Source organism: Hippocampus bargibanti, linkage group LG15 (assembly GCF_051943395.1).
Source record: "Hippocampus bargibanti isolate YZ-2025 linkage group LG15, ASM5194339v1, whole genome shotgun sequence".
NCBI classification, from domain to species: Eukaryota; Metazoa; Chordata; class Actinopteri; order Syngnathiformes; family Syngnathidae; genus Hippocampus; species Hippocampus bargibanti.
The window spans coordinates 8,000,152-8,018,777 of NC_142748.1; the positions used below are offsets into that span (position 1 = coordinate 8,000,152).

The 18,626-nt window shown below is 42.6% G+C and overlaps 3 protein-coding genes across 5 annotated transcripts; 1 reads left to right on the forward strand and 2 right to left on the reverse strand.

The window, feature by feature from the left end:
• Nucleotides 1-347: 347 nt before the first annotated feature.
• On the reverse strand, nucleotides 348-2,849 carry decr2 (2,4-dienoyl CoA reductase 2, peroxisomal). 2 transcript variants are annotated; one of them, XM_089016261.1, is made up of 10 exons: nucleotides 2,692-2,849; nucleotides 2,448-2,549; nucleotides 2,304-2,372; nucleotides 2,066-2,117; nucleotides 1,854-1,989; nucleotides 1,462-1,586; nucleotides 1,190-1,283; nucleotides 1,007-1,111; nucleotides 745-933; nucleotides 348-508 (listed from the first exon to the last, which is right to left on the reverse strand). In XM_089016261.1, exons 2-10 carry the CDS (start codon nucleotides 2,546-2,548, stop codon nucleotides 477-479), a joined length of 903 nt encoding a protein of 300 aa, XP_088872387.1. In that variant the 5' UTR covers nucleotide 2,549; nucleotides 2,692-2,849; the 3' UTR covers nucleotides 348-476. The 2 variants fall into 2 exon arrangements, with proteins under 2 accessions (XP_088872387.1, XP_088872386.1); XM_089016260.1 differs by having other exon boundaries at nucleotides 418-508; nucleotides 681-933.
• Nucleotides 2,850-3,177: 328 nt separating this feature from the next.
• On the reverse strand, nucleotides 3,178-5,665 carry LOC148887509 (retinol dehydrogenase 13-like). Of its 2 annotated transcripts, XM_089016258.1 has the most exons (8): nucleotides 5,528-5,665; nucleotides 5,137-5,255; nucleotides 4,876-5,031; nucleotides 4,668-4,793; nucleotides 4,369-4,581; nucleotides 4,129-4,230; nucleotides 3,739-3,926; nucleotides 3,178-3,673 (listed from the first exon to the last, which is right to left on the reverse strand). In XM_089016258.1, exons 1-8 carry the CDS (start codon nucleotides 5,590-5,592, stop codon nucleotides 3,554-3,556), a joined length of 1,089 nt encoding a protein of 362 aa, XP_088872384.1. In that variant the 5' UTR covers nucleotides 5,593-5,665; the 3' UTR covers nucleotides 3,178-3,553. The 2 variants fall into 2 exon arrangements, with proteins under 2 accessions (XP_088872384.1, XP_088872385.1); XM_089016259.1 differs by having other exon boundaries at nucleotides 3,178-3,926; nucleotides 4,689-4,793.
• A 1,908-nt stretch (nucleotides 5,666-7,573) lies between these two features.
• sbk1 (SH3 domain binding kinase 1) lies at nucleotides 7,574-15,213 on the forward strand. Its single transcript, XM_089016257.1, has 4 exons — nucleotides 7,574-8,106; nucleotides 11,090-11,328; nucleotides 11,392-11,594; nucleotides 12,085-15,213. The coding sequence occupies exons 1-4, from the start codon at nucleotides 8,069-8,071 to the stop codon at nucleotides 12,913-12,915; spliced, it is 1,311 nt and encodes a 436-aa protein (XP_088872383.1). The 5' UTR covers nucleotides 7,574-8,068; the 3' UTR covers nucleotides 12,916-15,213.
• The last annotated feature ends 3,413 nt before the right edge of the window (nucleotides 15,214-18,626 follow it).

Here is an 18,626-nt window from a genome sequence, read left to right on the forward strand (position 1 = left end):
TGTCCAGAAAAAAATAAGGCCAGCCCAGACCGTGACAAATCTGCTCTTTCGTCGACCCAAAAATACTTCCGCATAAAAAGTCTTTGTGCTCCAATAAAATTAAAAACAGCGATTAAATGCCGTGAATAAGTTCCATCGTTTGCCCACCGATGTTGTCACGTACTAGCTCTCTCTCGCATCAGCATCCCAACCCTCCGCATCTTCTTCCTCCTCGTCATCACTCTCCTCCTTTACCTCCTCCTCCTCCTGTCACCGCAGACACGTGTTGGCGTTTCGCGCAAGCGTACAAAACTCCGCAGTCATTTGAATATTATTATTACAAACAGTTTCCGAATATTGAGTTTATAACCTTTTCAAATGTATAGTTCTGTTTTGCATTTATTTTGCTCGAATGTGCCAGCGGAATGTGACGGTATATTTAGCACGTTTACATTAGCAACAATAATAATGCATCAGAGTTACTGTATTGCTCGTTTTTATTTGTGTCTCTTTTCAGATGACCAATAACCTGAAAAAAAAATGAAAATAAATATATATTATTTTCTGTCTGACAGTGAGGCAATTTGTTGAAAAAAAAAAAAAACATGTGAGCACATTAGTCTCCCAGCAGTTATAATGCACCTAATACATCGGAAAAAAACGGTAATTGTTTTTCCATTCCATGACAAAGTATATATCACCTGGTACATGAGGAAAACAGGGGAACCCCTGCTCAGAGTTTAGCGGATTTAGAGGAGGCTATACCCATCAGCTTGGAAGCGTCGTTAGCTGAGGTCAGCCAAGATCCGCCGTCCGCCACCAGGATGGCGCCGGTCACGTAGGACGAGGCCCGGCTTGCTAAGAAAAGTGTGCAGTGGGCCATCTCGGTCTTGTTGCCTGATCGCTGCAAAGGAATGGACTGGAACAGACCACCGGCCTCCTCTCTCGGACCACCTTTGAGAAAAAAGAAAGTGTTTTCCACCTTTATTATTTTAACAAAGACACACTTTTATTGGATTATTTTTACCCAGTCTGCGGAATCCCTCTGTGCCAGAGATAGGTCCAGGGGCCACCGCATTCACTCTGACACCACTAGGTCCCCACTCGACAGCCAAATGCTTGGTCATGGCATCTAGGAATAGGAGTACAAAAAAACGGAAGATGATTCTGATTCTTCAAACTGTCAATTATAAAAAAAAAACAATCTTACCATTTGCAGCCTTGGCAGATCCAGCGTGCACCTGGAGAGCTTGTCCCTTGTATCCAAGTGTTGCAGAGATGTTGACTATGTTACCTCCGTGATCCTGAAAAATAAGAAAAAATAAATAAAAATACACAAAATTAGTGTGTCAAAAAATAATGCAATTTTAGTTGGATGCAATATAAATTGTAATTTAAATACTGAATAATAAATTGTTCAGCCCTTGTACTGACCGATAGGATTCTAAACATTTATTGCCCTCTTGTGGACAATTTCTGTACCTTGAACCACTTCTCATAGACAACTTTGCTGGTGTTGAACGTTCCCATTGTGTCTATCTCCATAACGGTCTTAAAGGCGTTGAAAGAAAGTGCGGCAGCAGGACACAAGAAGTTGCCAGCAGCATCTGTCAGGAGACACCGAATCTTATTTTGTGTTGAATTAAGGAAGCGCTGATGACCGTTCATCGAGAATGTGACACAATCTTGTGCGATGGACTCAAGGGCCCTTGGCATGAAAAGATAAAACAAAAGTTGATGATTAAGCCTAAAATATGTCACACTTGATCTTTGTTTCCTGGCCTGCAAATTTTTATTTTTCACATTATTTCCATGGATGGTATTGAATAATTGATCAAGACTGACTTTTGTTGTTTTTTTTTTCGTTGCCTTACTATTAACAAGGATGTCGATGCGTCCCATTTCTTTGAGGGTCTCATCCACAGCCGCTGAAATGCTCTCAGGCTGCCTCACATCCAAGCATAACGGGAGGCAGCGTCGTCCCGAAACGGCAGATAGCTTCTTCGCCGCCTGGAGGAGACACCAAATAAATGCTCATTGTCCAAGCCTTACAACGTGGCAAAGATAATCACAAGAAAACGAATACCTCAGTCAGCTTGTCTTTGTTCCTGCTGGCAATCACTGTGTCACAGCCATGCCTGAAAGAAGAGACAAATAAATACACAGTGGGTAGTATAACACCACTGTATTGTTACTTATGTTTCTTTATTCAAATTGCAATGAGAATATTCCATATTAGTCCGCTTATTTTGGCATTTCAAAATAAAATATTAACGTCATATGATTATATAGATTCTACAGAAGATGCCTATGACTTCCCTCACCTCATGAAGATTTCTGCTATCCGTAGTCCAATTCCTGATCCACCACCAGTTATAAATGCAACCTGATCCCTAAAAATATATAAACGTCCTAATTACCATGTCAAACTTTTAGTATTTAGAAAAGTGGTCACTGCAGTGCCTTACTTGAGTAAATCTGGACAGTAGATGTGAGTGTATGAAGTCAGGCAGTCATCTGAAGCAATGTCTTCAGGTAGCAGATCACAAACTCGCTGTGGCTCTGCCATCCTAGTCATGAAATACGAAAAAAAAACATAGCACAGATGCATTTTTGTACATACGTAAATGATAATGTGCTGCAAAATCGCATTTGATGCTGTGCATTTGCAATGAAAGTCATGTAGCTAACTTTAGCCTGCGTTTTCGTTACCTTTAGAACAAATGGCCCAGGGCGATAAATAAAGAACTTGGAAAGCACAAATTTCCCGAAAAAAATAATCGATTTTACTCTGCTAAAGCGGCTTTTGTACGCGTCGTTCACGGGCGAAGTTAGATGACTTGTTTGGTACATTGGACTCAGACGGCTGTCTGCGGTGCATGCTGGGAAATGATGTTTTTTTTTCAGAGCTGTTTCAAATGTTCGTGGCAATTCAAATGTATTCGTTAGCATTTTTTTCTATGATTGAGTCATTTTCTAAGTAACGAGGTTAATATATTTGACGTGAACATTTTATTAACCACTTGGCTCAAAAAATATCCGGTGTTTACATAAAAATGACCGCCAGGCGGCGATGTTGCTTGACGCAACGGAATCGGGAGCATCACAATAATAATAATAATAATTGTAATTTATAAGCGCCTTTCAAAATTCTCAAGGTATGAACGAGGGGGTAGTCACGGGGCGTTTTTACCCCCCCCAATTAAATCTTGCTTCCACGAGCATCTCAATACTACTGTATGGCATATTAATTTATAAAATTGACATTTTCATGAGGAAAAAAAAGAATACTCGTACCATAAATTGCAATGCGAAGAAAATAAAGTTTCATATTCCCCAAAAAACTGCCCCGGAATATCACTAAACATTAAACAATAACGTTAATATCTCTTGTGAAGACTTTGGAGACAAACACATTGCCAAAGCTGCGGATTTGCAAGCACCACTGATAATTTAATTCCAACACTGTCGGCATTTTGTACATGACTCACTAGTTTGTTTGATTTAATTTATAAGAGAAATTTGCTCAAAGGAATCATAGGAGCATAAAGGCATGCAGCCAAAATATATTTACTTAAATCCGTTTCCACTGAACCCTGTCCCTCGACGCTGCCAGGCCGAGGCAGCCGAACAGACGTGCTACGACCTCACAGCTCCAAGAACTGGTCCTGGGTTTTGTCCATGTGTCTGTTGACTTAGAGCGGGCAGGTTTGCTTGACAGGAATTTCTGGACTGTCTTTGGTCCTCCTTCAGACCTACCAGCTTGCTGCTAATCTCCCACAGCCTGCCAGCAGCCTCTTCATCCATAGCCTGGGGAGCTGGCTCCTTTTCTGTCAACACATCATAGTAGCGCCCCGTTACCCCCTCCATTTCTTCGGCCACGGCCAGGTAGATGCTGGGTTGAGCTCCCAGGTCGGGGTTTTTCACCAGCAGGGAGAAAAGGGGACCTGTCGAGAGAGCGTAATGGCGTTCTATGTCATATTTTTCATTCCCAAATACATTCGTGAATTGCTGTGAATGAGTTAAATGTGAGCTATATTGGGGTTAATCTTAATATCTTTTTTTACTAACAATATCTTGATGGATTAAGGATTCATGTGAAATGTAACATGCTTTCTCATTTTACAGGAATAATTCCACTGTACTCACTGAGCACGGTGGTGGAGAATTGGGACTGGTGCAAACTAGTGTGCCTGCCAAGCTCTGTGGAAACAACGCCGGGGTGAACAGCATTTACTGTCACGCCTGTGCCTGTCATACACAACAAAAAACGCTGTTAAAATTACATGGTGGAACAAAAACTTCCTTGAGAGAAGTGCATTCTGATTTTTGGCTCGCTCTGTAGGTATCTAAATAAAAAAATATATAACATCTGTACACTCAACTTGCCTTGTAAACGTTTGGCTAGCTCTCTGGTGAAGAGAACGTTGGCCAGCTTGCTCTGACAGTACGCTTGCTTTGTATCAAACTTTTTGCTCTCCCAATTCAGGTCCTCAAAGTCCATTTTGCCAACAATGTGGGCGAGAGAGGTCAAGTTGATCACCCTGCTGGGGGCGGATTCTTTTAACCGATCCAGCAGGAGATTGGTCAATAAGAAGTGACCTAGGAGACAGAAGAAAACCTTTGTCATTTTTTTTTCCTTTCAACTGAATGTAAAGAAAGATCAGGCCGCCTTGAGGCATATTTACAACAATCACACACGCTTATACCAAGGTGGTTCACTCCAAACTGCATGTCAAAGCCATCCTCTGTTTTCCACGCAGGACATCTCATGACCCCCGCATTGTTTATGAGCACATCCACCCGATGTTCCTCTGCAAGGAAATATCCTTTTCAGCAATTAATTACCTTCTCATACAACACAGAGCTGTAACATGTTTTTCTTCACAAACTTACTTTCTTTGATCCTCTGGGCAAACTCCCGTATGGATTTCATGGAGGCTAAGTCAAGGTGGCAGGCATAAACATGAGGATTTAAGGTGTTACCTCGGATTTCTTTGGCAGCTGCCTCGCACTTTTCCATGTCTCGACATCCCATAATGATCCGACCACCTAATCACGAAGAAAAGTAAGGGAAAGCAGTCAAATATTCTGTAAACGCTCATTTTTTTAGTGGAGGATTGCATTATTGAGTTATATATCATCATATATACATACCTCTCTGGGCCAGTCCCCGTGCCGCCTCTTTCCCGATCCCTGTGTTGGCCCCTGTTATCACAACTGTCTTCCCATTGAGTTTGGCTCTGCTAGGACACCGACCCCCAGTAACGTGGTTCCTGTGAAAGTGAATCAAATCAATATTTCAGGTAGACTGAGGAAACACACACACGTACAATTATCCCACAACACCCAGGGAAACTATACTGATGTTGCATTTGGGAATGAAATGCCTCAGAAATAGATAGACAACATGACCTGAGATATGACACATTGACCTACATGCTAACATGTAGCATAACTTCAATTGAGCTTGTCTTGTCTTCAGTAAACATGGGACGATATAATGTATAGTAGCTTATTAAAAAGTGCTGATTCAAAAGCTACTCACTTCACTAAGACAGCACACCCAATAACGGTTCCAAAGACAGAGACAGGCAAGACATACTTGCTCATTGTTTATAAACCTATGCTAAATAAAACGTTTCGTGGGGGTAAGCTAAGACGAACAGAATGAGGTATGGGTCGCTTACTAAGGACGTCACAGAGCTCATTGCATTCTGGGAAAGGTAGTATGGTTCCCGGATGATAATAATAATAATAATAATAATAATAATAATAATAATAATAATAATAATAATTCACTACTACATCTGCTTCTACTGTCTACGACGACTACTATTACTAATAATACTAATGGTAATACCAATACTACTACTACTACTACTACTACTACGACTACTACTACGACTACTACTACTACTACTACTACTAATAATAATAATAATAATAATAATAATAATAATAATAATAATAATAATAATAATAATAATAATAATTAATAAAGAAAAGCGTTATGCTTTTAATGAAACAAATATAAACAAATGCACTGAATGACTATGGTTCCTGTGCATAAATTGAACAGCTTTTCCTCCTGAAAATTATTGACTTAACATTCACACAAGTATTTCCCAACTTTTCTTTCTCTAAACACTGCCTGTACATTACAGTATTTAAGTTTATTTTCTTGCGTTTGATTTGGTTATAAGTATTTGAAGGATACCCGTGCTTAAAATTAGAATGCTTTCTGTCACTACCCTGAGTAGATTTCATTGTGCTATTATTTTTCAGTTTGAAATATGGCACATAGTATACGTCACTTTCTAAGACAACCTAGCAACCTCAAATTGTTAAACTAGAAACTTTTTTTGTAATGAAGCCATTTGAACATGAGCTTTTGTCACTCCACTGACATTTATAGGGCAGCAAGGACACAGGAAGCAATTTCAGGGAAAAAAAGATTTGGGAACAAAAAAGAAACCAGGCCAGGTGGAAATTTGAGGCGACACACACACACACACACACACACACACACAAATGGAAATCTAGGCCGTGAGTCTGGAGATGAAAGACAGAGTGGCCGAAGCAGAGCAGATGGTTACATCTGTTAATAATTTGAAGGTGTCTTATCCCCCTTTGCCGTGCTTCTTGCTGTCAGAATGAATACATGACCTTCACTATGATTAATAGCAGCGTTTTTTCTGTGCTAGCCTAGTTACAATTAAAAGAAAAAAAACATCTCAACCAGCCACTGTGCAGCCACCCACCTACTTAGGATAGCTAATGGCTTTTCTAGGTCATTCTTATCATGTCCAAGCCGTCTCATCTTAACAAACAAGTGCTGGCAGGAGTGTTATTGTTCATCGTGTACAGTTAAGGGGAATGTGCCAGTGCTGTGAATTAATTGCCTAATAAGGACAGTTGGCAAAGACATGGCGTGAAGTGCTCAAGCTGTTGAATTATGCAAGAAGGGAGCAGCATGTTCCTTTTGAGTGCTCAAATCACTCAAACGACAATAGCAGGAGTGAGAGTTTTGAAAGGCGCTTAAGATGAAATGTGTTATTATGATTATTATCATGATTACACTGATTCTATACTCATGGATTGCGCTGAAAAAAATTGTCACCACAACTCCATTCAGTGGTTATTGGGTATTACAGCGCTCAATAATATTGTACTTTGAAAAGATCTACATGATTGACATTGATTGACAATGCGCTCCGCCTTCTGATGTTCCTGCGTTGGCCATCTCTGGTGGATATCAGACCGACAGACTGTTCCACCCTTCATTGAGACGTCTCAACTTCTTTGTCAGCTCATCAGTGCAGCACTAATATTATCCATTCGATACAGAGGATAAAGAATTGGACTGTGTGGACTATGATCGTCGTGAATTTATATTAATTCATTGCACAACGGAGGAAGATGTCACACTCCTAGACCAAGCCTTATGAGAGCCCCCTCATTTAAAAAAAACGCTGCACCGATGAGAACCTGTGTTGTCCTGGTGTAATATGAGAAAGAGGCACTAGGACCCTGGGCATGTGAACAGCGCAGATGGCAGACAATGAAGAGAGCAGTGTAGTGGGAACCAGCACTGGAGCAACATCTGAGCCACAAAAACCATCCCTAGTCCCTGCACAAGCGCCTCTTTTTCTCACCTGCGGGACACAAGACCTGGAAGTGGAACGTAATCATCTGCTCTGAATGCACAGGCTTGTTCTGGGTTCTCTGTTTGTGAATGACTGGGACTGAAGTGGGTCATGCGGTACTACTGGAGGAGCGAAAGATAAACAACCCCCACCTAGGACAACCCTTGAGGCTTCCGCTAAAGGAGAGATGATCCCAGCTCGCACACCGCAGATCCAAGCGTGATACCATCACCGCATCCCCCTCCAGATGAGTTGTCTCGAACCTTTCAAGGAACAGCGTGAGAGTCAATTGAAGGGAGCACATCGGCACTTTTTATCAAGTCATCTGCCATCCAAAGCTTCCATTTTTTATTGAGCGACCTGCACTGGATTTTCTTTTGTTTATTTATAGTTTTTAATTTACCACTTCCAGTCTCCAGAGGTTCCGTGCCGTGCAGAAAATGCAAGACCATGGAGGAGAGAGACAAGTCCCAAGCAGGTGAAGGCATTGTTTATAACATTCATTGTTCTAAAATCGCGTATGCTAATGATAAGAGGCAAAAACAATTATAGTTATGCATTTCATTACTAACATTTGTTCGCCATTTTATTTCAGAGGTTCCAATAGTTATTTTATCTATAATTGGAGATCCGTGTATCTTATGGAATAGATGGCAAGGATGAAAGAAGTGTGACGAAAACAAAATTATAGTGAAATATAGAGAAACAGAAATCAGTTAGAAATTAATACATTTTGTCACTCCAACTGCATCATTTTACCAACGCCGTCCCACTTCATCAACTCCCAATATTGGCTCTTTGGAGGGAATCCCATGAAAAGTGTACCGTTTCCTCCCAAGTCTGAAAAAACATCTTGTGTCCATAGAAGAAACACCTTTTTTTGTCATCCAACCTGCTGCCACTTCCATCTGGGAGGAAACAGCTGTCTAGTATAATGACATTACGAGCCTTGTCACTCAATACATCACTCAAGCTTTCGGTCTACTTGTATGAGCGGTTTTTCTTAAGCGCCATTTATTCAGCTCCATTCTCCTCACGTTGTTTTTTTTTTCTGACTTTTTTTTGTTGTTTCCAGGCAGCCGGATGCTTTTTTGTGTCTGCTCGCTGTTGTATACACATGCTCGTACATCACGCAATTTAGTCAAATGCCTGGTAATGAGACAGTCAAAGTGGATGAGGGATGCACTATTATTCTCGTCAATCCCATTACAGACGGGACTCTTAGTTTGCCTCGATGTGGATGCTGAAACTGCTTCTTCATTAGTCAACCAGCTCCCCTCTACATCCCCATAGCCCCCCCTCCCTTCCCAAGACCCAATTTCTGCAGCTCTCTTTTGAACCCCCTAGCCCCCGTCACCACCCCCTCCGCCATGTAGTCAACATCAAAGCATGTAGCACAAAGGGGGGGATGCTCATCTCTCTCATCGGAATCCCCCAATTAAACACATGCAAAATGCAATTACTCACATCAAAATTCCCTTGTGGAAGAGACTGGATTCGGATGGTGGGGTACAAGGGGGGCTTATAGAAATCGAAAACCCATTTTTCATCAATTTTGAGAAGGCGATGAATATAAGTCCAGAAGAAAAAGGTTTCTTCAGCCATCATCTGTACTTCATTGAAGGTGTTGGACATTCTATTTATCATCCGAAGAGCTTCGTCAGCGAACTAAAATTGTGCTGGTATACCCTGGCCGTATATCCCTAATGGACAAAGGTCGCGGCCCCAAACCTCTGCTCTGATAGGTCCTTGTGTCCATCCCCTGCTTTGATAGGACCGAGAAATGCGGAAAAAAAGATTTTTGAATTAAACTTTCACCACTTAACTAATTTTGCATGGGATACGCAGTAATTGTCACGATGAGTTGGATTGATGTTGATAGTCAGGCATGTCGTGGTCTAATTGCAGTGGTTAATGATTCTGGATTGGTTCTGTCGTCTGTGTTTGGTTGTAATTACGCCCCTCCATTTTGGGTCACCATCATTGTCAGTTTGTGACAGATGGATAAATTGCACAGTCACGCTTTTGGAGGCGGTAATTTCTACAGTGATTCGAGTCAACTTTGTGTTTTCCTAATCGTTAAATGGAACTCGTTCAAATGGGGAACAGGAGATGAGAAAATAATACGGGAGCTCGGTTATCCCCGGTGATGACTCATCGCACCCAAAACAAGTTTTCCATTAGTGTGAAGAGGGAGACGGAGGTGAAATCTATTTACCACCCCTCCCCTACCCTGAGTCTCTTGTTTATTTCCAGGAACAGACAAGAGGGACAAGGACTGCGCTATAAAAGCGATAAACAGTACAAAGCTGCTGACTCTGATTCCCCTGACCCACCTTCGAGACAACTTGCTGAATAATAAACTACATTTGTTGCAAATGAAAGGCGGGGCGGGGGCGCATCACCGTCAATGTTGCATCTTCGGCATTTGAAATGGATGCTTTACTTTTTGTGTTGGAAAAAAGCGTATTAAAAAATTATTCCCAATTTGTAAATTTGTTCGGGTATTTGTTTTTCTTGCTAGGTGTGCCGATAAAGTGCTGGCCAGATCTCTGGCAGTTTTTTCCTTTGCGCGAGCGGGCAACATTTCCTTTTTTGCCATGTTAGCGCTTTATTCCAGCTTCAGCTGTTGTTAAAGCGCTATATAAACCAATATTGTATTGTATTTTGGACAGCCGCCCTCATTTCAAGCTCATATAACTCCAGACTCATATATTTAGGAATTAACTATTTTTTTCTGATGGGTCCTCGAATTTGAGTGTAAATGACAAAAACCCTGACAGTGGAATGCACACATTTTTACATATTTCTGACAGTGAATGAGATAAAATGATTTCTCCAAACTCGTAGTCCGTTGTGGGAAACGCGGTAAAGCCAGTTTCACATTCTTAGCTGGATGTAAACGAGAGGATTAATCTGCGTAATTCTAACTCCGCCATCGTTGTGGGGAAGACGAGTCACTCCATTAAAACCACTGCAACAAAACCCAAGCAACAAGTGACGATATTTTGTTTTCCCCGGAAGGCACATGGCCTATTTTACGGGAATATACCTCCAAACTGTCCGCCATTTGTCTTTGTTTATTGGCCCTTCTACCTGCCCCTTATTGATTTTCCCACCGCCGCATGCCAGTAAGTGCTGCGAGGTCAGTCATTCTCGCTGGCCGCATCGGAAAGCTCCACAAAGTGATGTGTGATGTGTGTACTAACACACACACCCCCACCCCTTTTTGACCATACACCGAAATTGATTTCAAGCTAACGAGAGTCTGCTAAAACGTCAATGATTGAGTCCTCCCTTTGGGATATGGAATGGACAACATGCAGAGCGATGGTAGCAAATAAATGTGTGGGTTTATTGAAATGATTGAAAAACAGGACCGGAGTTTCTGATGCCTAGATAAGACAAAAAGACAAAAAAAATGACATGCTAACTCAAAGTAGCATTTTCCTTTCCATCAGCCTGCCGTCCGGCGTCAAGGCCAACCTGCCTCTTTCCCCAACCGGAAAGGGACGGGCGGCGAGCGGCGGGAGCTCCCCGACATCCAAAATGGCCGCCGGTGGAGTCCCTGTGGAGGACATGCAAGCGTTAGCCATCACCACGCTTTCTGCCGCAGACGTCAGTAAACAATTTGAGCAGATTCGCGAACTCGGCAAGGGCACGTACGGCAAAGTGGACTTGGTGGCCCGCAGGAGTCAAGGTGAGGTCATTTGCCATTGCGTTTGTCCCTGCATGTAACACACTTTCCATCTGATCTTTTCAGGCACTAAAATGGCGCTGAAATTCGTGACCAAAAACAAGACCAAGCTGAAGAGTTTCCTACGCGAGTACAGTCTAACAGGCTCGCTGAGCTCAAGCCCGTTCATCATCAAAGTCTTGGACGTGATCTTCGAGACGGAGGACAGCTACGTATTTGGACAAGAATACGCTCCCGCCGGGGACCTCTTTGACATCATTCCCCCGCAGGTAGCGCCATCGTGCGCGTCTCCGCCGATCATCGTCTTCACTCTGACAGAGCTGCTCCAATTGTGTTCAGTCGCAGCACTTTTAACAAGCTCTCCAGGGGAACGAGCCATTTTTTCGGGTGTGAGAGTAGCTCCGATTTGACTTCCCAACCTTTTCCGCTTGATTTTCTTATTAAAAAATGCAATTGTGACGCAAAACAAGACGAGAGACGTTAGCTTCACCTGGCCTGTGGTACATTGATTATATGCTCGCTCTTGTGTTCGTGCTATCTTGCATTTCTGTACGCTCGAGGAAAAGGTTTCTTCAGGCGTCATCTGTACTTCTTTGAAGGTGTCGGACATAGACCGTGCTTACAACAGACTTCTTAGATCGTTACCACATGGGCTTAGTCATGCTAATGAGGTGATTGAGAGCCTATCCAGACGTATTTCTGTACGCTTGCGTTGTGTTTTTTTCTCACTATTTCTTCCCGTTTTTGTCTTTCTCTCAGGTTGGCCTGCCAGAAGAAATGGTCAAACGCTGCATGCAGCAACTAGGCCTGGCCCTCGATTTCATGCATAGTAAAAGCTTGGTGCACAGGGATGTCAAGCCAGAAAATGTGCTACTGTTCGATCGGGAGTGTCGGCGCATCAAGCTAGCCGACTTCGGCATGACCCGCCGGGTGGGCTGCCGCGTAAAAAGGGTGAGCGGCACCATTCCCTACACGGCTCCGGAGGTGTGCCGGGCTAGCCGTACCGAAGGCTTTCTGGTCACCACTAGCCTGGACGTGTGGGCTTTCGGAGTTCTGGTCTTCTGCATGCTCACGGGTAACTTCCCGTGGGAGGCGGCGTTGCTCACCGACGCCTTCTACGAGGAGTTTCGGCGCTGGCAGAAAGCTGGATGCCCCGCGGGAACATATCCGTCCCAGTGGCGCCGATTCAGCGACGACGCCCTGCGGATGTTCCAGAGGCTGCTCGCCGCCGAGCCGGAAAAACGTTGCGGGGTCAAGGACATCTTCTGCTTCGTCAAATACGACCTCATAAGCGAGCTCAGGCGTAGAGCGTCATATCGCGCCAAGCGAGGCGAACGCTCCAACTCTGGAGTCTGCACCGGTAACTGCGCTTCATCTTCCTCCACTCCTTCCTCCTCTTCTTCATCACGTACCCCCCACAGACAACCGGAGCCTTCCACGCCTCCCGGAACTTCCTGCCTTCGTCCGGCTCCCCTCAAACGAAGCGTTCTGTCCGACCATCGAGAAGAAGCCGGACAGCAGCAGCCTCCGGGACGCGACAAGAACAAAAGCCAAATGGTGATGGCCACCGCCATTGAAATCTGCGTGTAGCCACGCGGTCGTCGCAAAGTTCTTTCGAGATGTAACGTCCACCAGAAAAGGCGGTTGAAGGGAAACCCTTAGATCACACTGGGAAGATTCCTCTTTTAGGTTTTTAGAACGACTAAGAGATCTTCCGCAGACTTTGCTCCTTGGCATGACATGCCAAGCTAACGATTGCGTAGCAAGAAACACTACATGGTAATGACTTCCCCATCACTTGCCACTTTACAGCACAGCTTCTGAGACGCCAGTTTACTCTTCCCGTATCACTCCAGACGCTCAAGATCACTCTGGCAAACTCCATTACCCCCCGCTCAGGATCATCTAACGGTCACTCCATGTAGCAGTGCGTACAGGGCCCAGTGTCTCGCTAATGTGCAATCAAGACACTAGAGCGGATGGATACCTTGCCATTTAATGACTCATCCAGTCCAGTAAATCCGTTGAAGCTGTCGGACTGCTAAGCTCCATTTACTGGAACACTTAATGAGCACGGATATGCTAGCTATAAGAATATCAGAATCAGAATCATCTTTAATGGCCAAATATGTAGAATATGTCTCTTGTAGAACACGCTGCACTAGTATCATCCTAAAAAAGACATGACAAAATAAGTATGGAGGACACTAAGAAAGGTTAATCTAATGGAATTCCTGAATGAAAGTGGTAGCTCTCAGGAACTATGAGACAATGTGTGCAAAGTATCGAGCAGACAGTGGTTCAAGTACAGACTACAGAGCTGGAACTACAATGATTCTCACAGGATGCTGTTGCGATGAGTTGGTTGGCAGGGTTTTTACTGTTTCGAGAGTTAATGGTGCATGGATCGGAGTCGCTGGAAAAGGTGGTGGGCAGGGTGCGGAGGGTCCAGTGGGATTTTCCACATTCTTGACTTGATTCTCGCAGTGTGTAAATCCTCAAGGGTGGGTAGAGCGGTGCTGTTTTAATATGTTTTTTTTTATCCCTGTGTGTGTGTGTGGTTGGATTTGTCCAATACTAAAGCACAAAATGTTTTTTTTTTATGAAGGACTCCATGTTGTAGACGTATTTGGTGTTTAAAAACAACATCATATCAGGTCGTTCATCAATGTAGCTGTACTCATTTTCTAAAATCAGGGGATTTGGTCAGGTTAACGCATCGTATGTAGCAACTTAACGGAAGATGCTCCTTGAGAGAACCTGGAAATGGAATCGCTGAAAATTGTGCGACACAGTAGCTGTCAATGATGAGTGTTTTTTTTACTTTGTACACTGGATCCAGAAACTAATCACGGTGCTTCACTTGAAAAAAAATATCTGAAAAGGACTGATTGGATTATTCGCTTGAGGCTCTAAACAGTCACGGCTAATTGCGGGAAAAAGCAGCGCGTGAATACTTCACCATGCACTCATGACCACGTTCGTTCTTCTTCTTCTTCTTCTTCTCCGCTCATGTTTTTTGCCCGTGTTGTTTTCATCATCCTCCCTCAACCACTCCTAAGTGTTGGCGCTGACAGCCCATCAGCTCTGTTGCTATAGCGACAGATCCACACCGCCGCCGTTGTCGTCGTCGGGCTTCTGTCCTCCTCGAGTCTAATTGGGCCCAAATTAAACGACTTTGCTGGCGCGCAGACGTTTCGGAAAAAGCGCTTGGTTTATTTTCAGTTGTCCTTAAAGTCTCATTTGAATGTAAACATTTTTATTTTTAATCACAATTTTTTTTTATTGTCCTTCACGGTACAAACTGCACTCACGTCGGGCCAATTGCAATATTCTAAGAATGTTCCCAAACTATTAAAGTTACTTCAAAAGGTGTCCTCCAGCCCAATATTAACAACAACAACAAATAACTAGCATCCGCCATTTTATAGACATATGGCGTCAACCTCCGCTAATTGCGACGGGTTTCCAAGGCTGTCGAAAAGACAAATCGATAGGAGCTCACCTTGACCTTCCAAATCCCGATATCGGACGAGCGAGACGCTTGCTATTAGCCTGGGCGTCCATGTTGTCCACTGTGAGTTTATCTGCATCGGTGTAAAAGGTCAGTTTTACACCTGATATGATTTTAATAACAGGCATAGATGAAGGTGCACAAATAATCAATCATTTTCAGAGCAATTCAGCATAATTTGATCATTTTCTGGGACACATTTAATGGTGCGTACTGGTTGGGTATTATTGCAATAAGCAAAACCGATTTTTTTTTTTGGGGGGGGGTGGTTGCAGAGATAGTTGTTGTATAAACTTGTATATACTCTGTGTCTTTAATAAAAATGAGAAAGATGGTAATATATGGTGAAATAAAATACAGTCGTGCGCCACTTCTTTTGACTCCCTTTTTGTCGTATTTGCGCATCTCATTACGACGCTTCTTAGATAATAAAGTATTCTTTCATCACGTCCATGTGGTAATATTATAATGTATTTATGCTGTCTACCGTAAACCTAATTGCCTAAATGCATTTTTTAGGAATCATTGATCTCATTCAATAATAATCATCATCATAATAATAATAATAATCATACATGCATACAAACAGCTTCATGTTTTCTTTCAACATTTGTCTTGTAGCAGACGTGCACATTTCAACATGACGTCCCTGATCCACTGGTGAAAAGGATTCTCTCCTCTTTCATCTAGAACTACTTTATACGACAAAAAAAGGTGCAGAAAGTGCTCAAGATTGAATGACTCTGTGTATTTTGTGTTGTCATATTCTTTTACGTATTTTGTTTTTTTTGTTGGTGTTTTGACTTCAAGATGGCGCCGCAACAGTTGCTCCCTTTACAGCAGCTCCTGTATTTTGTTTTTCTACTTCTTCCTTTCCTTTCCTGCAGTGAAATGTAAATTGCTCCACTGTGAGACTAATAAAGACTAATCCAATCGCAATCCAAATAAACGCCACTGCCTTTTTCGCATATAGTGGAATATTTTGATTTGTAATTTGAACGCTAATCATTCTTGTCGTGACATGCAGCAGAGACCTTGGTTGGAGTTGTTTACGAGTTTGAACACAGATTCCCAACTGTGGGAAACGTCTGATCAAAGCGAATGGGTTCAGACAGTGGGAGAAAAGAAAGGTCACCCGCGATGAGCAAGCTTATGAGACGAGCAAGCGCGCCTTCTGTGCTCTTGAAATTTTTCATTAGATGGATATCCTACCAAGGTCCTCTGTGACCGAGGAGGATACGCTGTCCTTGTTTTGACTTTGCTGAAGGATTTGACATCATCAAAGGCTAAAGACGGGATGGAGAAAGAATCATCCTTCTTGAGTCTGATCGTCGAGCTTTTAAACTAGCAAGGCCGCGGTCATCGCATTTGGGACATTTCAGAACCCGTGGAACTTTTTGATGCTAATGCACATTTTGCTATAAACTGGCTAACGAAACTAGCATCAATTTTAGTGCCCTTAAAACGACAAATCTGTGAAAACAAGCATGAACACTCTCAACACACAACACACATGGGCATATATTCTTTATCCTCTGCTCAACTAAAAATGATAATAATATAGCATCTTATCGGACTTTGCTGTATGAATGGAAAATGCAGCAGAAATCCCGAGAGCTACCTCGGTGTCGAGGGACGTTTTCTTCCCTCCTTGTCGGATCCGAATCGGAAGAATATGGCGCTTTAACAACAGCTGAAGCTGGAACAAAGAGCTAACATGGGAAAAAAGAGAAATGAAAAAACATTGCCAGAGGCCTTGGCCAGCGCTTTGTCGGCACCCAACTATGAAAAAACAAAACCGGAACAAATTCGGAAATGGCGCTCTACGTCATACACTATTTTCAATTCCCGAATAAATTCGTGAATGGCAATGAATGAGTTAAGTGGCAGAATTATGCTCATATTTTCCGATCTGCGGCGCAACTTCTGGTTGCCAATGCCATATTAAAAAACTCTCAGACGGTGTCCGGGGCTGGGACTGCGTTGGCATAGCAACACAAAGAAGTAGAGGACACCGACCCCGTTTTAGGGAACCGACGTGGTATTGTCTGAATTTTTATTTTAATCGGATTTTATATCCTTCCGAGCATTGTGGATCATAACCCCAAATTATTTTCTCTACTCATCCGTGCAGGGAACAATTTAACCCGTGGTCAACAATAGCTTCGTCTGTTTGTCATTACCGGGCTTGTAAATCGAAAAGAAACCCAGAGAACGCTACTCATGCGAGTCTCACCATCGGTCATTTTCAATGCTGCGCTAATGATTGCGCTAATGAGTCGGGGCGAGGTGAAGCCGTGTCGCTGCGACCGTTGCATACAAGACAAATAATTCATGGGCATCGATTGCAGCGTGTTAAATGTGTCGGCGTGATCACAAACGCCAACATTTCCTGCTTTTTTTCTTTTTTTTTGGGGGGGGGGGGGGGGGGGCAATACAAGCGTCAATCAATCATTCACTGTAGTGACCACTCCCACAACGGCGCAGCCATTTCTTTAAACCACCATCATAAACAATGTTAAATTATACTTTAATAGTCCCACAATGGGGAAAGTTGCAATATGAACTCAATACAAAACAAAAAAAAGTAGCATTGTGCTCGGAATAAAACACTATCCGACAAATAAATAGTTCCTATGCTGAAGGTCAACACCTGAGTGAGTCATAGCTGCAGTGAAAGTAATGAGGTGAAGCCCGTGTCTGGCTTCATGCTAGATTGCTCCTTCTTGTGGGCTTTGCGTGTTTGAGACATGATTAGCGTGTGCGTGCGTTGAACAACACACACTCTGCGGGATTTCATTGAATGATTAATTAAAACATACGCCATTCAGTTCAGAGTGGTTATTTGGCGTCAGGCGTAAACAGTCTCGCCGTGTTGCTGTCGTCGATTCAATACAATTTCTCAACGCGTGCGGAAACAAGATGCGGCTTTTTAATGAAGCAAATGGGAATCCTACCGTGTCAGAGAAAGAAATCCAGCAATCGAGCAATGGAAAAGATAGCACACCGGAGTAGGTATTAGATGCCACCCCATTCGATTCATCTGGTTGATTATTTTTGTCTATCTATCTATCTATCTATCTATCTATCTATTTATAGATGCTGGGCTCATTGAACCTGAATTTGGTGTATGTGTTTATTAGCTATCTACTAGCTGGCTAGCTAGTTTTCTGTCTGTATTTAATAGTGACATTCAGTGTATAACTAACTAACTATCTAGCAAGCTAGCTATAATTTTATTTTATTTATTGTATTCTATTTATAATTGTATTTTATTTATTATTGTATTGATGCTTGTCAGTGACTGTAAAGTGTCCTTGAGTGCATAGAAAGGTGCTTGAAATAAAATGTATTATTATTATTATTATTATTATTATTATTATCCATTATATCATATTATTATTTCTCCATTGCGAGACTAATAAAGGCAAATCCAATCAGAATCAGAATCAGAATACCTTTATTCGTCCCGCAATGGGGAAATTTGCAGTCCACAGCAGCAATTGAAGAGGGATGGGGTTGGGGTGGGAGTGAAAGGATAGAAAACAAGATATTCTAAGCATAACAAAATAAAAATGTCAACTGTATACTGTGCAAATGTAGATGTGCAAAAACCGTTCTATAAACAAGACTGTACATAGTGCAGAATCAAGAGATGCATTTAGATATATTGCAACAACCCATATTTACAAGTGTCCAGTTTTTTTGTTTTTGTTTTTTTTTTTCACATGTGATCATTGGGAATTGTGAAGCCTGACAGCAGTCGGTAGGAACGAGCGGCGGTACC